Genomic DNA, 22,351 nt, shown 5'->3' with positions numbered 1-22,351 from the left:
TATTTGTTCAAATTTGAACAATTTTTTTTTATTTGTTGCACCACATATTTTTTTTTATCTGTTACAATCATCGTCAACAACAATAACTGCAACAACAACTAACTCCCCAAAAAAAGAACATATTTTATTATATGTTCAAAAATTTTGCATGTTCAAATCATTTGTTGAAATTTTATAATCTTTTTTCTATCTATTGAAAATGAACCCAAATTGAATCTGTAAATAATAAAATTTCACATTACATTCATAAAATTGAACAGATATAATCCTCTATCTGTTCAATTTTTACTCTCTAGATTTGGTTTCTCTCTCGTCTCATTTTCCTTTTCTGTTTTAGTTCTTTGAATGTCCAGCCAAAGAAGAAGATTTCAACCTATATGTTCTTCATTCTTTTCCAAACCAAACATCATCATCAACATCTAAGGCAAATATTATTCATGTAGCAATTAATCTATGCATCCATCAATTCAAATATTCAAACACTTGATGAACTCTCGTGAAGAAGAAGAAGAAAAAGAATAACAACAATCATCAATCAAATTCAAAATAAGAATGGTATAGCCGAGAACGCAAGGATCGTCGTCAATATCGAATCTCTTTTGCAGATCACAACAACACAATAGTTAATTCTTCATTCATTAATCATCAGATCCAAAGTTAAATTAAAATTGTTACCTGTAATCATCACAGTGGCTAAAAGATCTGGTGATGGCCGTGGATTAGGATTTTTCAGGGCCTTTTTTGTTTGTGTTTTGAGTCTTTCTAATACCAAGATTTGAGACCACATTGTCCTTGAAATTACTGAAAGAGCTAGTATCTATTGCATTGAGGGGTAATTTTCACTGAGCGGTTGCGACTTTGAGAAGGTAGAGGCGAAGCCAACTCTTGTTGTGGCGGTAGAGTACAAGAGGCGAGATGGAGATTGGTGGCGATCGGCGGTGAAGAGAAATGATTTGGAACGGAGGTAGTGGACTACCACGGATTGGGTAGAGGTAGGCAGAGTCGGAGGCGAGGCAAGGTGGTGGGCGACGAGGTTGGAGAGGAAGTCGGTGAGGACGACTACGATGCGGAGGTAGAGGAGAAAGAAGATGAGAGATAATGACAGATGAGAGAGAGAAAGAGTTAGGGTTTGAAAAGGAAGAGAGAGATTTTAGAAATGAGAGAGAGAAAGGGGTTTTGTCGTATATAAATAATTGAGTATTTTGGTCATGTTATCTAAACTTGTCATTTTAGACAAAAAAAATTTACGACCTGGATTTTTGACTAAACAAAATTGATAATTAAATTTATAGACCCAGTTTCAGGGATGTAGCATTAGTGAGAATTGAATAAAAAATTGTGTATGATTTGATATATCCTTACTCTTTGGGCTTATTAATTTTAATAATGGGAGGTGAAAATTGCAGGTGTTGGTAGGTTGTCATTAAAAATTTAAAATTATGTTCAAGTATCATTTTCTTCTCCCATAGAAACTGCAGTAGTTTGCGTCGGTCCGAAATTTCAAGTATTCCGTGGAAATGGAAATGGAAGCCTGAGATGAGATGAGATACAACCCACACCTGATTTTCTTTTCTTTCTTTCTAGTTCTATAACTCAACTTTGTACCCCAGAGAGAGAGCAAGTCCCAAGCCAAGCCCAGGAGGGTTAGGTTTGTATTGTATTGTATGTATCGGAGCCCAGGAGTTGGGGGAAATTTTTTGGTGCGCTCTCTCTTGTTTCTTAAGCATCTGAGTTCTCAACTTCATGACTTGTTCACTCGATGTGTGACTCAACTGTTGTATGCTCTGCATTGAGCTTGTGAGTTTTTTAGTTTTTTGTTTTTGGGGGTCCATCCTTGTATTTGCCCTTTCTAGCTTCTCTTATTTCTTCTTTGATCCTTTTGATTTGACTGAGCCGTTTGTTGCCTTTTTGTATATTGTGCAGGGGGGATAAGGGTAACACCACCACCACGGCCGACTCTCTTTGCAAATGTGCCGGTCCTGCTGCTGCTGCTGCAACCGAAATTTCAAATGATTACTCATTGGAAGTAAGTACCCAGTTTCACGTGTCTTCCTTATGGATTACCCTTTTTGTATACTGCATATGTTTTGAGTGCCATGTCTCAAATTTGTTCCATAAATTCGTAAATCTTCACATACATTTCTATTATTTAGGTTTAGATCGAGACAAGTATATAAATTAAGCCAAGTCTCAAGTAGAAAATGGATTCGATACAATAAAAAGAGAAGAAAAAAGAATAAAAGAAAAGAAAGAAATAATCAAACATAATAGATTCTGTCCCAAATTTTTTCTTTCCTCTCTTCATCCATCCCTGTCAGCAGGCCTTCTGATTTCAATCATTCTTTTTTGTTAGGAGATTTGAAAAGGGATTTTTGTGTGTGTGTGTGTGTGTGTGTTGGGGGGGGGGGGGGGGGTTGGTGTTGGGGTGGTGTGGGTATATTTCAATCTAGAATTCTTCTTTCATCCCTATTTCAAAGGGTGGAGCTTGAATTGGAGCCAAAAAAAAAAAAAAATAAAGGCGGTGTTTGGTTCTATTCTCCAAACATATTTCCACCTTCTATTTTGAGTGTTTTTTGTTTTGAGTTTTCAAAAATTAATTTCACACCCACTTTTGAAAACTCTTTCCAAGGCGGGAAAATTTGGGCTAACCGGTCGTCCCCCGGTTGACCAGAACAGTGCTAATTTAATTTAATTTTTTATTTGTTTATTTATTTATTTTTTATTTTACAATTGGAACCTATTATTTTCATATTTTAAATAAAAAAAAATTCAAAATTTTTTAAATTTTTTTATAAGCTTTGAATAGAATTTTGAGTTGTGTTCTTGGTTATGAGTTGTAAGTTTTGTATCAAATATTTTATGTCACATCAAAAATTTTCCACTCAATTCAAAACTCTTTTTAAAACTCATTCACCAAACAAATTTTCCATACTCAAATCATAATTCCAAAACTCACAACCTCAAAATACAACTCTATTCTCAAATTATATTTAGAAAACTCTACCAAACTCTACCAAACGCTACCATAGTTTCATCGTTAGTTTCCAATCAAGCCATTGCAGAACAATCTTTTTAAACATTCTATTAAGTGTGCATTCCCATTGATTTTCTTTGTTTTTGAGAAAATTAGGGGTGGTTTGGGATGATCTAAATAAGTACACTTTTTGACTTTTTATGAAATATGGGTTGGGTTTGAAGTGATGTGTTAGAGAAGTGATGTGACTTAAATAAGATGATGTGACTTAAATAAGATAGTGACTTTTTGACTTTTTGGCTTTTTTAGATCATGCCAAAGAAGGCCTTACAAAAAATGGGAGAAACATAGATTAATTGCAATTTCATGGAAAGAACTAAACAAATTACACCATGGAAAGTTGCAAAAAATCGCAAATACATGAAGATCTTTGATAAAATTACACACCTCTCCTTCCCATTTCTCTCTCGTCTCCCCATTCTCTTTTCTCTTTTCTCCCCTTTCTGCAAACCCACATCCCTGCCAACAAACCCTCTTTGGCGGTGGTGGCGACACCTTACCCCAATCTCCTTCAACTACCGCAGCTCTTCCCTCGGCTTCCCAGCCTATCCCCGTAACCCCTACCCCTCTGCAACCCATCCCCTCCCCCCAACCCTTGTCGCTAGCCATCCCATTTTCGACGGTAGCGACACCCCTTTCTCTACCATTTCTACCATTACCAATTTCTCCTCCACGCTCCTCTGACCACTTGTCACAGCTTCACACCCTCTTCAAGCCCTCGTCCTACCAGATTCCCCCCCCCCACTCGCCATTGTCATTACCCCAGTCTCCGCTTCTCACTTTGTTGGCTTCATCAAGACTCGATCGTCATTAACAAAGATCGCTCACTATGGGTTAGGGATCGCTGACTTCGCCTCTCCCTTTTCCCCCATCTATCCATCTCTTTATTTTAGGGGTCCAAATTTGAGAGAGTTGAGGTGGAGGAGGTTTGGGTAGGGCGGCAGAGGGTAGGGTAGGGGTCGTCGGCGGTTAGGTAGGGTGGAGGAGGGGTGGCGTGGTAACGACGGGGAAGGGAGGCGGAGAGGTTGTGGTGGTGGAAGAAAGCTATGGGTGGCGAGGAGGAGGAGGACTGGCCGATAGCGAGTGATGGAGGGTAGGCAGAGGGGTGGTCGGCAGTGAGGGTGGCTGCTGGAGTTGCAGTGGATGGGAGGAGAGGAAGAAGATGAGGAAAAGGAAAGAAAGAGACAAGAAAAGGGTATTTTAGTTTTTTTATTAAAGATTTCATGTCTCTAATAAATTGCATGTCTATTGCAATTTGAAAAAGCATCTCATTGAAATGCAATGAATTTTTGAAGTTCCCATTTTGCTGCAATTTTTCCTTTTTGACAAGTAAAAATTTTATTATCAAAAAAAAAAAAAAAAAAAAAAAATACACCACAAGTCAAAACACAACCCCGTTGGTCTCTCACTTTGCACCTTGCACTGTACACCAAATTTCACCTTGGTCTCTCATTTTCCAGTCATAACGGTCAACCCCTTTCACTTTTGGTCAAGTTGTAAGTGGTCTTTCCATTAGTCTTGTGTTAAATTAGTAAATGAAATTCTAAGAAGTACAAACACTTCTATGGAGGAAGCGAGTTGTCTCAGAGACTCTTGTCGGATACTATACTTTGCGGACTTTTCTAAAAGTGTTTCCGACACTTCTTCAACATGTCTTAATTAAAAATTTAAATTCATAATATTAGACACTTTACAGATACTTTTTGGACACTTCGATGATACTTCTTGAACCTTCCGAACTTGACCTATGTGATGAATCTCTTTATAATAACAAGGTTTTGCATTCGTCAGAGTGCTACTTGTGCACTCTAAGTATGTTTTGAAACATTTATAAGATAAGTATATTAAGTGTAATTTCAATGTTCTATAATTGTTTTGTATTTTTTTTAGAATGCAATAGTGTTATGTGAATGATATCTTAATATTTAAGTTATGTAATATACGACTTTTTAATTTTAATTAGTGTTATGTCATCGTCATCGTCATCGTCATGGTTTTTTATTTTTTATTTTTATTACTTTTGAATATATATATATATATATCTGACATAGTGTTTGATGGGGGGAAGGGATGGGGTGGTGTTGGGTGGTGAGATGGGATGGGGTTATTGAACAAAGCATGGGGATGGTAGGGAAGGGATGGGCAGTGGTCGTGGATAGTGGGGAAAGGGTAGGGGTTGCAGGAAAATGGTAGAGAAGCAGCGGGGAAGGGATGGTGGTGGTGAAAGGGTTTAGAAAATACAATAGAGAAGAAAAGGAAAGAAATGAAAATTACATTTTTACCTATAAAATGCTTCATGTGAGGGAGACATGACAATTTCCATTAAGCAATTTAACACCAAGCTAACCATAGGGTCATATTATAACTTGTGCAAGGGGTTGATTGTTATAATTGAAAAATGAGGGACCAAAATGAGATTTAATATGAACTGCAAGGATGCAAAGTGTAATTCATCCAAAATAAAGCCCTCACAATCTGAGAGTTTTGGTCTCAGAGAGTTAAAACCACAAGAACACACAAACAATCCTCTCACAACCCAAGATGCTAGCATATAATATTACAATATGAGCTACGTCGCACTATCACCTCTTTTCGTGATTCGTATGAAATTTCATTCCTGGTGACAGCAGATATTTTGATTACTTTATTTCAGGTGAAAAATTATTTTGGAGATGCTGCAAGTCTCGAATTATCCGCAAAAACCAGTGGTGCATATATGTATAGATTACAACTTGAGAAGGATGTAAGTATCTCTCTTTCGTAGAAGTCTGCTTGTCACTTAACATTATGAATATTGGTTCTTCTTGTGTTTTCACATTTTGAGTTCAAACTTCAGAGTAGAGTCTTCTTTCTGCTAGATCTTAGGTTGTTTTTTCGTTTTTATCCTCGGAATCAGTTTGTTTTGTTGGTACACGCGGTTATGAGGCTCCAGGTTATGTTGACCTGTCAACTAATTGGTCAAAGCACTGGGATCCAGTTCCTTTTCCTTTTCTTGTTGTATGCATCAAGAATGTTACTGCATGAGGGGTCTGATTGAGCTGGAGTTGTAAACATGTAGAAAACTTTCTGTCACTCAATTCTTGCTGCAAGGGTTTGTGGCCAACTTATTGTAGCAGATACTGGCTGTATCTAATTGCTAATAGCCTAATGGAATTTCAAAATTGAGGTAGATCTCAGGAGATCTTGGGTATGTTTGGTTTGAGTTTTAGAGATGAGTTTTAGAAAAAAAATTTCAAAAAATTGTTTGGTTTGAGATTTTTCTCAAAAAATTTCCAAAAAATTGTTTGGTTTGAGATTTTTCTCAAAAAATTTCCAAAAAATTGTTTGGTTTGAGATTTTTCTCAAAAAATTTCCAAAATCACTTTCTCTCTCTTACACATCAATCAATCACTTTTTCTCTCTCCTCTCTCCTTCTCAATCACTTTTTCTCTCACACACATCTACTCAATTACAACAAAATATCAAATCATCCCAAACTTCCAAACTCCAAAACTACTTTCAAAATATACAACCAAACAAACCAAAAAAATTTCTAAAACAACTCTCCCAAATTTTTTTCAAAAACAACTCTCCCAAAAACAAACCAAACATGCCCCTTGTTTCTTTAACATGCATTGGAATCCTTGTCTCTGTCAAATTCATCAGTTTATGGTGACTGGAAAAGATTGGGAAGGTCTTCAAGTGGCAATTGGAAAATTCTTGCAACTATTAGGAACAAATGACAAAATGCTTACACTCCTAATAGTTGTAAGCATTTTGATGGAGAAAGAATGACAAAATGAGAGTCTGCTTTTAAGCTGGGGTGAATTGTGTATATGAGTAAAAAAATATCCCTCCACTTCTAACATGTCACTAGTAACTTTACCAGCATTAAAGACAGCAAACGTTATGGTTGTATGTGTAGTTCCCTTGAAGTTATTTTATGATGTCTTCATCGATTATTATGAGGATTATGGTTTTGATTTTTTCTCTTACCTGGGTGTGCTCCACTGAAACACAGGGATTTAAGAAACTTTATTTTATTGAATCTGTAGAGGTAGAAATAGACAATATGGGTATATCTATTTAAGTAGTACGACATGGATGCAATTGTTTAGCTTTGACCAGCTTATTTTTATTGTCTTGTTCTTGTGTATAATTAGAGTGTTGGGAAGAAATGTACGATTGCTTTTTGGATGTGGAGCTTATAGTCTGTGCATGTGTTGTTGGAAGAGAATAGGTTAAGTTGGATAGCATGCTGGTTTAAGACGTAATTTATCAGCTTGACATTATTACGACATTACATGCTTCCTAATAGAAGTCCTTTGTATAGGTACAAAGATTACAGCAGGAGCTGCAAGAAGAAATGGAACTGCATGCCATTCTGGAAAATGCAATTGAAAAAAATGCTGTAAAACTATCCTGTGCATCATACCTTACTCATCATGTAAGTTCATATATTATTTGCTCTCGGAGTTAATTATTAGATAATCCTTTTAGGCGATCAGATGAATGGGCACTACTGATATAGTTGATTTGTATTAAAATCATATTTTTCCTTTTCTTAGTAGTTTCCCAGATAACTTTACTTCTTTTTACCGATTCCAGAGGGTGTACTTTGTGTATGTCGGTTAAAAAATTTCAGCCCTACTTTTCCTGGTTAAAGTGGGTGGCCAACTACAGAGGAATTATTCCTGGTTATGATGCAATTCAGTGAAAATGTGTACTTCTTGCTGGTACATGTTAAGTTAATGATTTTTCCACTTTGAGAAAGAGAGAGGGAGGGAGGGAGGGAGGAAGGGAGGGAGGGGAAGTTAGATGTCAGTACCTTGTCTGGTGATTCGAGTCAAACATTCTATAAAAGAAGTTATGTATTTGTTTTTTGGCATTTTATTCCTCTTGCAACAATTGTTCACTAAGAATTTGGTGGATGAATATTACTGGTCCTTGGTCAATCATACACTATCTGGTATGATCAGTTTGACCTTCTTCAATACTATAATGATGCATTGATTTGCTGCTTCTTTCCATCATGTTATATTGTGCAATGATATCAAAATTGCACAACAAGGCACCTCAACACCTGAGGCAATGCGACTCTTATGAGGCACAACCTATGAAGCACGGATACTTCAAAAAGGGTGACGTATCCGTATCGGATACTTATCGGATACCGATACTCCTTGGATACTCGCGGATACGTATCGGATACTTCTTAAAAGTATCAGATACTTCTTAATTAATTTTTTATTAATTTTGAAGTATCGGATACTTAATTTTGAAGTATCAGATACTCGAAGTTATATATTACTTATAATATTTTGTTTAGTTCTTTGATAAGAGGAATATAGTGAGGGTTAAAGTAATAGAATTTGTCAAATTGATGTATCCTTGTTGTCTCTCTCACTTTTTCACTCTCTCACGTTTCTTCTCTCTGCTCTCATTCTTTTTTTGGTGTTGGCATGTAAGGATGATGTTTAATTTGCATTTGCATTTGCATTTGCTTTTGCTTTTGCTTTTGCTTTTAGTTTTGGATGTTTTATGAATGTTTGAGCACTTTTAGGTTAATAGGAATCCCTCTCCTTATTTATTAATTTACTTTAAGTTTTATTTTCATGCATATTACATTATTAAAATTATATATAAAAAAAAAAATTATGAATGTATCCCCGCTGTACCTGTATCGTACTTTTTCAAATTTTGACATATCGCCATATCCACATCCCCATATCACCATATTCGTATCCGTACTTCCTAGGCTATCATTGATGACTTAAAAAAGTATATTTGCTGAAATTTTTATTTAAAAATGGTTTTTTGGCTTTAGCTAAGGTCTTGTGATATTCAATGATGAAGGGGAACGAGTTGAAGCTATTGACCTTGAAGACTCTTAGTTTTATAGGAATCTTTCTTCTTTATCAAGTTGTCTTTTGCTTTAGGTTTTATTTTTATGCATACTGCATTACTAAAAATTGTTAAAATAATATTTTTTACGAACGTATCCCTGCCATACCCGTATCCTAGTTTTTCAAATTTTGTCGTATCGCCGTATCCGTATCGTATCATATCCGTATCCCGTATCCGTATCCGTGCTTCCTAGGGCACAACCAAGGAGTGCGAGGCATGCACCTCTTTTAATTGTGCCTGATTTGTTAAAGAGGCGATATTGGTCCTTCGATCTAAGGAAGCCCATTATAATTTCATATTTTAGCACATCCTATCAAGCCCCCCAAATAAATAGAGAACCTGAACCCTGGTCAACACATTGAACATGCCTACTATAGCTTTTATAGTTTGGTTTACATACCTTTTTTTTTTGTTTTACACTTTGCTCTCTGGACATCAAATAGTAATTTGAAGTCTAAGTCTTTATTGTTCAATGATTTAATGTTATTAATTGCTTAATTGTTTGTTTTATTTACTAAAGTTGTTAAAATTAGTTGCTCAAAATAACCTTTGTTGTTTTTCAGTTCAAAAATCAATACTGGTGGAAATCTTTTGATTCGTCAGATTTACCTGATTTTTTACAATTAATTTAAGCAATAAAAATATGCAGAGCCAGATTTTATGTGGAAACCCTCACGGGAAAAAGCCACCGGATACAAACAAGACACTCTAGTAATTCAAGATCAAAAGTACACAACTTACCAAGATTCAGATGCACAAATCCTACCTACTATGACATCGAGCAATTTTGCAGTTCAATCTGTTATCCATGCTTGTCCTATCTCTCAGTTGTACTCCCATACAAATGTGACCCTTCAAGCTTCCAAGCTTGATAAATGAACACGTAACCACGAAGTCTATATGTAGACCTGGCAACTCTCAAAAAAATATAGAAGAAAATTGTGGACTATGAAGTTCTTTGAAGAATTCTATAAGCAGCACCCAACATAGAAGTGAATAACGAAACAAAATCTCACAATTCTATTCTATACATAGAACAAATTCATGCGTCAAAAAGGAGATGCATTTTGTAGAAAAATTTAATGTATAAAGAGAAATAGAGAATTGTATAGATATTGATTGTATTATTTATTGATATATTGAATGTTACAATGATTCCTATATATAGAAGAGTAGGTGGCAGTAGGTGGTAGATGGAGTAGGTAAAGTGGAGGTGGTAGTGGTGTAGTGGGTTAGGTTTAGTGGAGTAGGTGAGGTGGTAGTGGTGTAGTGGGTGAAGTAGGTGGAGTAGGTGAGGTGGTAGTGGTGTAGTGGGTTAGGTTTAGTGGGTGAAGTAGGTGATAGGTTTTAACAGCCCCCCGCAAACTCAAGGGGGACAGGAACTAACCAACTTGAGTTTGGAGAGAGTAACAAAACAAGAAAAATACATAAAAATAAAAGAGGATAGGAGACACTGTATGGTCGTGTCAGACCATTGGTGAAGATACTGGATGGTGGTGTCATAACGTTGTAGAGGACACTGTATGGGGGTGTCATAACGTTGCAGAGGACACTGTATGGTGGTGTCATAACGGTGTAGAGGACACTGGATGGCGGTGTCAGACCGATGTAGAAGACAGTTTATGGGGTCATGTCGGACCGTTGTAGCAGACAATGTTGTGACAGTTGTTGTGACAGTTTACGGAGTCTTGCTGGACCCTTGTAGAAACTAATCGGAATCAATGTCGGGACAGTTTATAGAGTCTTGTCGGACCCATAAAGGAGCTAACCGGAATCAATGTCGGGACAGTTTACAGAGTCTTGTCGGACCCATGAAGGAGCTAACCGGAATCAATGTCGGGACAGTTTACAGAGTCTTGTCGGACCCATGTAGAAGACAGTTTATGGGGTCATGTCGGACCGCTGTAGAAGACTGTTTACGGGGTCATGTCGGACCGATGTAGAAGACAGTTTATGGGGTCATGTCGGACCGGTGTAGAAGACACTGTATGAGTGTGTATATAGGCTGCCCAAAAGATATACATGTAGATATATATATCGAGCCCGCAAAAGTCGCGCCCTCAAAAGGCGCGCCCACTTTATCAAAAGATGTGCCCGACAGAAATCATCGAGCGGCGAGCCATCAAAAGGCGCGCCAGACACGCGGCGATGCACGTGACCGACAGAACGCGTGTCGGCCTCTTCGTCAGGGTCTTTATAAACCGAAGCGGAGGCTGAGGCTTGGAAGCATAACAAACCAGTTGAAACCTCTGCATTCTCAGAGAGCTTGTCTCGAAGAGCTGCAAATCTTGAAACACTCTGTAACCAACCCTGTCTGACAGTACCAATCGGTAATCGCTGCTTCTCTGAAACACTTAGCAACCCAAAAACATGGCCTCTTCTTCCCGTCCAGCTACCCAGAACATGGCCTCTTCTTCTCGTGGTCTGCTTACTCTCTTTCCCGACCTCAACGAGTCCACAAGAGAGATAACCGGTGCGGTTGCCCTTGAACCTCAACCAAACGCCCCTGAGTTTGCTCCGTTGACCTTTCCTATGCGGTCTGTGGAGCAAAGAATGGCAGCGCAATCAGATATTGAGGCGAATCAGTATACTTTGAAGTCATGTGTGGAAACCATGACTGCGGTCACAAACTTGTCGCACCGGCTGCAGAGTAGGACAAATGAGGTGCAGCAGTTAAACGCCCAACTGGCTCTGCTCCAACGCATGTATAAGGATGCGCGAGCAGAGATAAGTGTGCTAAAGGCGGAAAATAAGGAACTGAAGCGGAAGGCCACCGTTATGTTCCGATTTGGAGGTCCGCCATATGCTGCAGTGGAGGAGCAGGGAGTAGTGATCGTGCCCAGTGGAGTGGTTGCGGGAAACACAGAGGCAGCACCGGCAAGGGCCGCCCAGGACGGAGGCAAAAAAAAGCGACCCGCAGCAGAGTAGAGAAGCAAAATCCCGCCTGTGGATGTGGTTGTTTTGTGTGTGTTTTTTTTTTTTTTGTTTTTTTGTTTTTTTTTTTGTTTTGTTTTGTTTTGTTTTTTTTTTTTTTTGGTGTAAAATGCTGATCGGGGTTGATCCCCGGCATGAAGAAATGACAAGTTTGTAAAATATTTTTTTTTTTTTTTTTTTTTTTTTTTTTTTTTTGGGAGTGTTGTGTTGAAAAAATAAAAATAAAATGAAAGAAAACAAGGGAGAAAGAAAATAGATAAAAAAATATGTATAGATGGATTATATGAAAAATATCAGGGTGATTGTTTCAAAAATAAAGTGGGGGTATGTAAAAAGGAGGAAAAGTGATTTGGAAAAAATAAATAAAAAATAAGTGATTTTAAAATCAAATGGAGGAGAGTTTGAGTAATAGAATATAATAAAAAGAGATATATATATATATATATATAAAGTAAAGAAGGTGGGGAACAACATGATAAGGGTGTATTTTAAAATGATAAATAAAAGAAAGTTGAAGACAACATGATACCGGTGTGTATGGATGTGATAATGAGAGTGAAACAAACTTGGTGAGTGATTAAATAAATAAAAGAAGAATGGGTGTGCTTTCCTTAGTGCTCCTCTCTCTGCCTTCAAAGTCGAGATTGGTCTCTCCAAACGAAGGCTCAACATTCAAATCATTGTAGTCCTCTGAAAAGGTTCTAACCATGTGCCACAAAATTGGCCCCACCATTATTTGCCTGATAGATAGATGGCTGGAAGCCCTTGACAACACCAGCACCACATATGGACAAATGCATACACACACAATCACAGCGCTGGTACCACCGATGAGTATGGTGGATAGCCTCCTGTGGGCCATCTCTAACACCTCATCATCTCTATAACCAGATACTGATATTAAACAGAATGTTAATATAAATATCAGCAGCCCATAATCGTATCTTGCTTTCATTCTTGGAAAAAATCTTATGAATGTCACTACTGCAGCTAGTATGAAGACGAAAAGCCCAAGTAGTATGGGCTCACATATTTCTCCAGAAAAACTAGCAATTCGATGAGCTCCAACGCCAAGAGTACCAGCAAGCAGTGTTGCAAAACCCCTATTTACACCCCTTCCAAGTGTTGCACCCACAGAGAAGTCAAAGACAACAACAATAGTAAGAACAGCCCACATTGCAGAGACACCAAAACCATCATAGAGAGGGTCACAGTAGTAGAACTAAAAGGTTGAGAAGGTGGTGTAGAGAGAAACCGAAGAGAGAGTTGCCGAGAGAGAGAGAGGTTGGCCTCTTCATCTCAGAGAGAGATGAGAATGGTTGATCTTTGTATGTAGAGAAGTCGCCTCTGGTGGCGGCGAACTGGAAGCTATATGTATTGATAGAGATGACAGCGGAATAGGTTGAGGTCCGGCGGGCGGCTAAGGTGAGGTTGCCGCCCGCCGGGGAAGCGAAAATACTAGGTTCTAAATCTGCTTTGATACCATGTAGAAAAATTTAATGTATAAAGAGAAATAGAGAATTGTATAGATATTGATTGTATTATTTATTGATATATTGAATGTTACAATGATTCCTATATATAGAAGAGTAGGTGGTAGTAGGTGGTAGATGGAGTAGGTAAAGTGGAGGTGGTAGTGGTGTAGTGGGTTAGGTTTAGTGGAGTAGGTGAGGTGGTAGTGGTGTAGTGGGTGAAGTAGGTGGAGTAGGTGAGGTGGTAGTGGTGTAGTGGGTTAGGTTTAGTGGGTGAAGTAGGTGATAGGTTTTAACAACGGTAAGCACACTAGCGTGAACCAAGTGTTTAGTTTGTCCAAACAGTAGGTCCTGCATTTGAACAAACCAACACTACTTTTGAATGGTGAGTACTCTTTCGAAAGCTACTTATGAAAATGAACAATGTTCTTGTTCAACTGGACCAACTTGCATTCGAACGTGCACATCTTTGTAGCAATGCAAACAGTACATGACTATTTGGATGTACTAAGCCCACTAACCTATGAAGCACGGATATGGGATATGAGATACGGATAAGACAATATGACAAAACCTAAAAAAAATAGAATACATGCATGGTTAGGATATGTTGACTATTTTTTTTAGTTTATCAATCTTTAGAAATTAAGAATTAAGTATTAGTTAAAAACCAAGGCCAACCATTATTTTTTTTAGTAAGTCCTACGAAAATTTCATTTTAATATCAAGTCTAAATTGTTTTTATGTCCCTTATACTTATCCCTTTTATACTTAAATGTGTTATATGCAAAAGTGTTTTATGCAAGTTTACTTGGCTGTTTAATCAATCATATTGTCTAATTTATTTTTACTTTCTAGAAGGTTATAGATGTGGATATGAAATACATATATGTCACATTTATAAGGATACGCCAATTCGATAAATTTTGAAAAAGTAGGGTACTACTTTAATTTCACTATTTTCTTCTCCTCTAATGTTATGTAAAAATTATTACAATGTCACTTTCAAAATAGAGCAAATTACACTAACAGTCCCTATAGTTTGAGGTTCGTGTCACTTTAGTTCTTGACTTTTCAATTGTGACACATTTGATCCTCAATTTTGAATGTTGTTCCAAATAAGAGCAATTGAAGATATCATTGCTCAATTTTAAGAGCAAAGTCGTTAATTTGATAAAATATAAACTAATTTGATAAAAATAAATGTCAAAAAAATATTTTTGAATTTTAAAAAATTATTTCTATCCACCAAAGATAAAATTATGTAAAACTGATATATCTTTTACGCATTTATTTATTTATTTATTTTACCAAATTAATTTTTATTATGTATTTGGATAATGATCATGTAATGGGTTATTGTTAAGCTTTTAATGTGTAACCGATATATTTAATATATGAAATGTTTTTAATTTTGGATTTTTTTGATTTAATGGATTGGTTTAATATTGATATCAAAGTGTCGCCATATTTGACTTTTGAAAAATAGAAACTAATTTAATGAAAATAAAAGCAACCACCCATTACATGATCATCATCCAAACACATAATAAAAATTAATTTGGTAAAATAAATAAATGTGTAAAAGATTTATCAATTTTACATTTTATCTTTGGTGGTTAGAAATAATTTTTAAAAATTCAAAAATATTTTTTTGACATTTATTTTTGTCAAATTAATTTATATTTTATCAAATTGACGACTTTGTCCTTGAAATTAAGCAATGGTATTTTCAATTGTCCTTATTTGAAACAAGATTCAAAATTCAGGGTCAAATGTGTCATAATTAAAAAGTCAGGGATTAAAGTGACGCAATCTGCAAACTCTAGAGACCGTTAGTGTAATTTGCCCTTCAAAATAAGTCGGATACGTGGCCTAGAGTATCCCAAAAGTATTTGATAAAAAAACAACGCCCAAATAGTACACATTAATGTGTGTTTGGGAGGGGAAAGATTGGGTACACACCTAACCTTTGGCATAGTGCACAAAGTGGCTGCCCTGAGACTTGAACCCATAACCTCAAGGTTATTAGGCCAAGATCGTACCATTGAACCAATGGTCACCCCAAAAGTATTTGATACTTATCAAAATTAAAGAAAATTAATATAAAGCATCAAATATGTTTAGAAAGTATCGGATACGTATCCGTAAGTATTTGAGCAGTATCAGCATCTGATATGGATTTCATGGCCACTAACCAAGTCTATGGGTTATAAAAATCAATTCCCAATAGCTAATGTAGCCTATAGTCCAAAACTAAACTAACTATGGTAAAGTATTCAATATAAACAAGCCAAAAGGACTAACAAAGATAAAACCCTCTATATAAATGTGATATTTTCTCATGATGTAGAGTGTGTCTGATCAAAGGCTTGATGTTGAAGTCTTCTTCGATGTGCTTCACTACAGAACATCCTTAAGACTCAACTAAGCCAAAAAATAAAAAATTATAGACTCAATATTGGAATGAAATTGTCAACACAAAAATGAGTATGGGGCACATTATATTATTAATTTTTCCTAACATTGCTTAATTTTTTAGTTACTTAATTGCTTTATTGGATAATTGCTTAACTATTTTTAATTATTTAATTGCTTGATTTGAATTTGCTTCATTTGAAATTGTTGATGTAGTCCAAGTTATTAAGCACAATGCAATGTATTGGGTGGTAATAATCTCTTGTAAGGTTACAATATGTCTTTGGTTTGTACATATTAATTTCGTGATTAGCAAGGAATTAGCCAGTCTGTTGTTTTCTATTAGAATTAGGACTTCTCTGTTATAAAGTAAGGTTGTAAGCCCCTTTGAGCCTCTTGATTGTTACGTGTCCTATTTCTGGGTGTTCTTAAAATCAACAAAATTGCAGACATTCTCTACATGCTTCCATGCGGCATTTTTGTCTGTGCTGTGGATTCCCTAATGGTCCACTAGGTGACATTGGGTATTTGAGAAACCATTGGACTTTACGCTTTTTCCTTCAGGATTTTTTTGATGATACTGCTTTTTGTTAATTGGAAATTCAGTTACAAAAAAACATTAAATTGGTTCTCATTCTACAGGCTCAGGAGCTCTTGTCAAATATTGCAATATTGGAGTCTGCAGTTTCAAAACTTGAACAAGAGTTTATATCTTTGCATTTCCAAGTTAGTCAAGAAAGAAATGAACGGAGGCTTGCAGAATATCATTGGAGGCATTCTTCCCAGTCATTATTTGTTTGCTCTGATATTGTGAACGCACCGGTATATTTTTTCTCACACTTTCACATTAAGTAGCTTCATGATCATATTGGCCATCATTATTGTCCTTTACAAAGCTAGCTGGAAATTTAAATTAACAACGATAACTGTAGCAGACGGTTATGGAAATGGAGACCAATTGTTGTGAGCCTGTGGATGTTGAAAAGCTTACTGGAGAGGTGCAACCTAAGGGCCTCTGGGATAATCCTAATCAACTATCGGAAGAAATGGTTCGATGCATGAAAAATATATTCATCTCCCTGGCTGATTCTACGACACCATTGAAGTCATCCACATCAGAGACCCAATACTCATCTCTGTCTCCATGTGGACATCTTTCCAATTCATCTATGTGGTCATTATCTGAACGCTCAGTGATGTCATCATGGGTGCAGAGCCCACAACTTGATTTACAGTATGACCCAGAGGTGTTGGCTACAGAGAACACCTGTGATCCCTACAGAGTTCGTGGCAAGTTGAGCTGGGCAGATATTGGAAGCTACGGATTAGCAACTGAAGTTTCTTGGATGTCAGTTGGGAGGAAGCAGCTGGAATATGCTGCAGGGGCACTACGTAGGTTCAGGTAAGTTTTCATTCAGTCATTTCGTGTATTTTTTGGGCAAACAATATGGCTATATATGAGCTTTAAATTTAATAAAAAAATTATTATTTGTAATCTGAAGAAACATCTTGACTGACCTCGATTGAAAACTTATGTTGAGGTTCTTTAAATCCACTTTCTGTAGCTAGTTTTGCTTCTGTCATTCATAGCCTCCAATTGATTAGTATGTTATTTTATGCATGTTTTTAACGGATAAGCAATTTGCCAAATTGGATGAAAGGGGTGCATTTGATTTTTGTATATTACTAATTATCTGGTTAAAGAATTCCAACTTTCCCTGATAATGGATATTTATTTTTGGACATGCTAACCCGTGAATGTTGTTAAGAGAACAACTAGAAGTTGTTAGCTCCTGTCTCAATATCCCTTTTTGGTCGAATTTTGTCATATCAAACATTTAGAGTATCTAAGCATCCTGTAAGACAGTACAGCTACGTTCATTGGAGAGGATTAATAGTTCTGCTGACTGAGAGTTGATAAAATGCTGTTTTGGTGGTATTGTTTGGAGGACAGAACACTAGTTGAACAACTGGCAAAAGTAAATCCCATCCATTTGAGCTGCAATGAGAAGCTGGCTTTCTGGATCAACTTATACAATGCACTTATAATGCATGTGTGTATTTCAAACTCTTATTCTCGATCTTTTGGTGAAATTAATTTTTTTGACTGTGCAGCTTGGATCAACTTACTGTATTTTACCCATCAAGGATAGCGCCATTGGCACTACATATTGGACTTGCTAATTTTTGAATTTTCTTACACTCAAAATGTGCAGTGCATGAAGCTAAAAGTGGAGTGCTACTAGTGCTAATCCATTTTAAATGCATAAACTAAAAAAGTGGGATTTTATCTATCAGTAGCCCTATTAGCACTCTATGTTTTTTGGGACAAACTACTTTTAGATATCTGTTCAGTCAACAGTGAGGAGCAAGAAGTTCAACAGAATGGCTTGTGTATTAAATATATATTCATACCCAGTGTGGAGTTTGACAGAAAAAAAGAAGAGAGAGAACTGTGGAGATAGAGAAGGCAACATGAAAAGATAGGGAAAATCTTTATTTTTTAGCTTAAAAAAATGGTGGGATGTCGGCTGGTGACCCTCTGGTGAGCAAACCCTAATGAACAATTTAAAATCAGAGCCAGTTACAACTTGATTTTCTATAGAAAGAGAACTGGGACAAAATGCTTGCTAATAAGAAATTGAAGCTGGAGAAGATGTTGCATCTGTGATTCTCATGAAGTCAGCACAGCCATTCCAAGAATAGTGGAGTGCCAATGGCTCTGCCTTTTGAAAGTGAAAGTAAAAATGACGGTGGCAATTTGTTTGGTTGACCTTTATTTTCTTAACTTTGAACAGGCTTACCTGGCATATGGAGTCCCAAGAAGTGACTTGAAGCTCTTTTCTTTGATGCAAAAGGTTTGATTTCTGGCATTGAATGCTCCCTTTACTTTGATGATTTATTACAAAAAGGTTTTCATTAAGATTTAAGACTATAAAGTGCTCAGTTAGCGAAATATTTGCCAAACAGTTTGTGTCACTTCACACTGCTTGGCTGTCAACAAAGACTTTGTTGATGTGCCTGTGAGGATTACTGCTCTGTTCTTTTAAAGCCATGGAGAAGTTATGCCTATGACATGTGGAACTTTTATGAATCGTGTTGTGGCTTCTGTGGTCTCCTTTAAACCAGTGGGTTTTGGAGATTCTGTGAAGGCAGAAGTGGTTGCCGCTCATAAAGGTTTGCCTAAAACATTTTAATAGGTTGGAGTACCATGACAAAGTGGCATCTTTGGCCCTTGCAGACATGGTCGTACAATTGTTAACTTCAAATATTTCTCACTCCATTATAGATGGATTAAGATAATATTTGTAAGTGTCAACTAATCAACAAAAAATAGAGAACTATTGGCAAAATGAAAGAAATGTTGTCTCACTTCTTTTCTATACTGATTGAAATTGCGTTGCTGTGTTAGAACATAGTTTTACACAGATTAAGCAAGGAAACTTTGAAACCTTGACAACTTTCTTACCACCCTAGGATTTAAATTTTAAGGCGGATATTTTTGCTACAGGAAGCCCACTGGCCTCTATTAAGCTCAATTGAAGATTTTGTGATTTTAGGGTTATTGCAACATCCCAGCTCTACTATCTTTTATTATATGTTATATCTTATAATCTCTTATATAAAAAATGATTAATTATGTGTCATTCCTGCTTTAATTGTGTTTCTGAGATTAGTAGTGTATAAGGTTACTTTTATTGGTAAGCAAGGAAATCCTTGAAACCTTAATATGTAGATTTTGGAAGCTAAATAAATTGCTTAATGAGCTTTGATAAAAATTTATAATTAATGTCTTTAATTAACTTAAAACTTGTTTTCAGTTAAGTGTGATTATAGTGTGGTTAATTAACCTAACCTATGTTGTGATTGGTTATGTTATGGGTTTGGTGAAAAGGTAGTTGGAATCCTTATATACAAGTTAATCTAATCTAGTCGGAAACCCTAGTGCATATTGATTAGATTAAGTTAATCTTAACTATCCTAATTATGATGATTAAGTGATTTGATCTCGTCTTAACCCTTGGTTATTGGTCTAAACCCTAATTATGGTTAACCAATTTGTATTTAGGAAAGATTACTCAAGGAAAACAGGGTCACATGTTGTTTGTCTATTGTTGAGGATAGACAAACAAGGTATAAGGATGCATTAAAATAAGTTAAATTGAGCCTGAGTTGGGATTAATTAAATCTAAGTGTGGTGATTAGGCATAATTGAGGATTTATATGTGTTGACATATCACAAACCTTACAATGGTATGAGAGAAATATGTTATGAAACCCTTGGTTTAGGGTCATTTTGGGTGGAGTGGTTACGTCTGTTATAATTTAGATGTACTTGTGGTATGGTTAAGCCTTAGGTGAAATGATGACCTTAGAATTCTGGGTAGATTCTTAGGTATGTGAACTTGTAGTGTATAATTTGTGTTTATTCTATGTCCTATTTATACGAGTTTAGTATAGGCGATAAGTGTAAAATATTTACTTTCTTTGTCCCTAGTTGGGACATGAGGAGAAGCAATGTAATAAGTTTATAATATACTTGTGTCGTTTTGGGTTGAGATGTGAATTTTGATTCAAGCTGTGATCTGATTATGGTTACACAATATTGATCGCTTACAAGTTAATTAGTTACGCTTCCACTAAACAAATTGTCACTATTAAGCAAGTATTCAACTCATTTGGTTCCATAAGAGGCCTTGTGGCTGGTCATATGTACAACTCCCAAAAGTGTGGGGTTGGAGATATGACAGGGTGGTATTTAGAGCATTAGGTTATGAAGCCCTAGATTTAGGGTCATTATCTGTTGGTGTTAATACGAATCTGCCATCTCTTCCTGTCAAGTTGGTGAAGACTTGTGAGGAACATGTTTCAAATTCTTGAGTCAATCTTTTTAAGAGATCAATGAAGATATTTTTTATTTGTATGAGAATACTCTAGATTTTGCACTGATATTAACCATGGTGTTTTTTTTTTCTCTAAAAAACATCACAAGAATTGGTATACACAATTACTAAATATGTATGTATATTAAATCTTTAATTAGTGATTGTCTTACAGGCAGCATACACTGTTGGGGGGCATTCTTTCAGTGCAGCTGCTATTGAGTATGTTATGTTGAAGATGAAACCACCAGCACATAGGCCACAAATTGTATGAACTTGGATTCTGCTGCTGAATAAATTTATTTATTTATTTGCTAGTTCAATTTCATTAATTTTATCAGCTAATTAAAAATTCCGACTCTGGCGTATTATTAGGCTTTACTTCTTGCTCTTCACAAGCTAAAGGTATCGGAAGAGCAACGGAAGTCTGCTGTTGATTCATTTGAACCACTTGTGGCTTTTGCTCTCAGCTGTGGAATGTACTCATCACCTGCGGTAAATTTTAATTTTTCTTCTCAGCAATATATAAATGTACGAGGTTGGTTGTCTTTTCTTTTGTGAGTAATGTGTATGTAAGTGAAGTAGTAAATGGTTAATTGCAGATACGGATTTATACAGCTAATAATGTGAGGGAAGAGCTGCAAGAAGCTCAGCGTGATTTTGTTCGAGCTTCAGTTGGGGTAAGCAGCAAAGGAAGGCTATTGGTACCCAAAATGCTACACTGCTTTGCCAAAGGCTTTATAGATGATGCAAGCTTGGCTGTATGGATATCGCATTACCTTCCACCTCATCAGGCTGCCTTTGTTGAACAATGCATATCAAAGAGGCGGCAAAGCCTCCTTAGTTCTCGCAATTGTGGTATTCTTCCCTTCGATTCCCACTTTCGTTATCTGTTTCTACCAGAAGAGATTTAACCATGATAGCCTGCCTGCCTGCCTGCTTACGCCATTGTTGGGCAACTCATCTCATCATGTCAAAAGATTAGGGAATGGTTTTGAGCTGCTTCTGCCTCTACTTCTAGTGGATGAATATTAACAAGGAGCTGGCAGTTTTGGTAAAATTAGAATTTTTTGTTGTTTGGCTCTGTATGTATATTGGACTGAGAAGCAAATAATATTCTAGCTGATGATAAATATGCATCAGTTTAATTTCTTCCACTGCTTTGCTTAGCTGCCTTGTCCTCCAGCAAGGTTTGAACTGCAGTTGGGGAAGAAGCTATTGTGAGCGGTTGATGCACCGAGGAGCAATATAATTAACGTGCCTGGAGGAACCTTAATAAAGGGGATTATGTTTGGGGTCTGTCTTATCTTTGCTCTCTATTTCACTTGTTTGTTCCTCATGAATAGGAATTTGATGGGATTCAAACCCAAGTTACATCTATCTATCTGGATCAAACTACAGAACTAAGGTGGCGTGCTTGTGTGCCCAACAATAAATCTTTCTTGAAAAATATGATTCACTTGATTTCAAACGAAGGAATCTTGAGGTTAAACTTGGCAGAAAAATGGATTGAACCACAATTTTGGCAAGACCCACATTTGTTGTAAATTCATTTCATTTTGACTTTCATCTATCAATAGCATCTAGTTTGTCTTGATTGATCAAACGGTTAATCACCTTCTCAAAATTCTAGCGTTTGCATACCCAACGAAGTTATTTCTTAGTTGGATTGAGCATGTGGATTTGTGAAAGAAGTTTCCTTTGTGAATCAGACAAGATAGAAA

The 22,351-nt window shown here is 36.5% G+C and overlaps 1 protein-coding gene across 1 annotated transcript; it reads left to right on the top strand.

The window, feature by feature from the left end:
- The first annotated feature begins 1,316 nt into the window (after window positions 1-1,316).
- Window positions 1,317-21,926, top strand: LOC114320302 (uncharacterized). The gene is made up of 11 exons (XM_082907668.1): window positions 1,317-1,797; window positions 1,924-2,026; window positions 5,688-5,777; window positions 7,347-7,460; window positions 16,387-16,566; window positions 16,680-17,146; window positions 17,699-17,798; window positions 18,543-18,602; window positions 20,803-20,895; window positions 21,003-21,122; window positions 21,230-21,926. Exons 1-11 carry the CDS (start codon window positions 1,760-1,762, stop codon window positions 21,539-21,541), a joined length of 1,677 nt encoding a protein of 558 aa, XP_082763794.1. The 5' UTR covers window positions 1,317-1,759; the 3' UTR covers window positions 21,542-21,926.
- The last annotated feature ends 425 nt before the right edge of the window (window positions 21,927-22,351 follow it).

The sequence above is a fragment of the Camellia sinensis genome, chromosome 15, assembly GCF_055761805.1.
Source record: "Camellia sinensis isolate YWXY chromosome 15, ASM5576180v1, whole genome shotgun sequence".
Classification (NCBI taxonomy): domain Eukaryota; kingdom Viridiplantae; phylum Streptophyta; class Magnoliopsida; order Ericales; family Theaceae; genus Camellia; species Camellia sinensis.
This window is presented reverse-complemented; position numbering and strand designations above follow the sequence as displayed.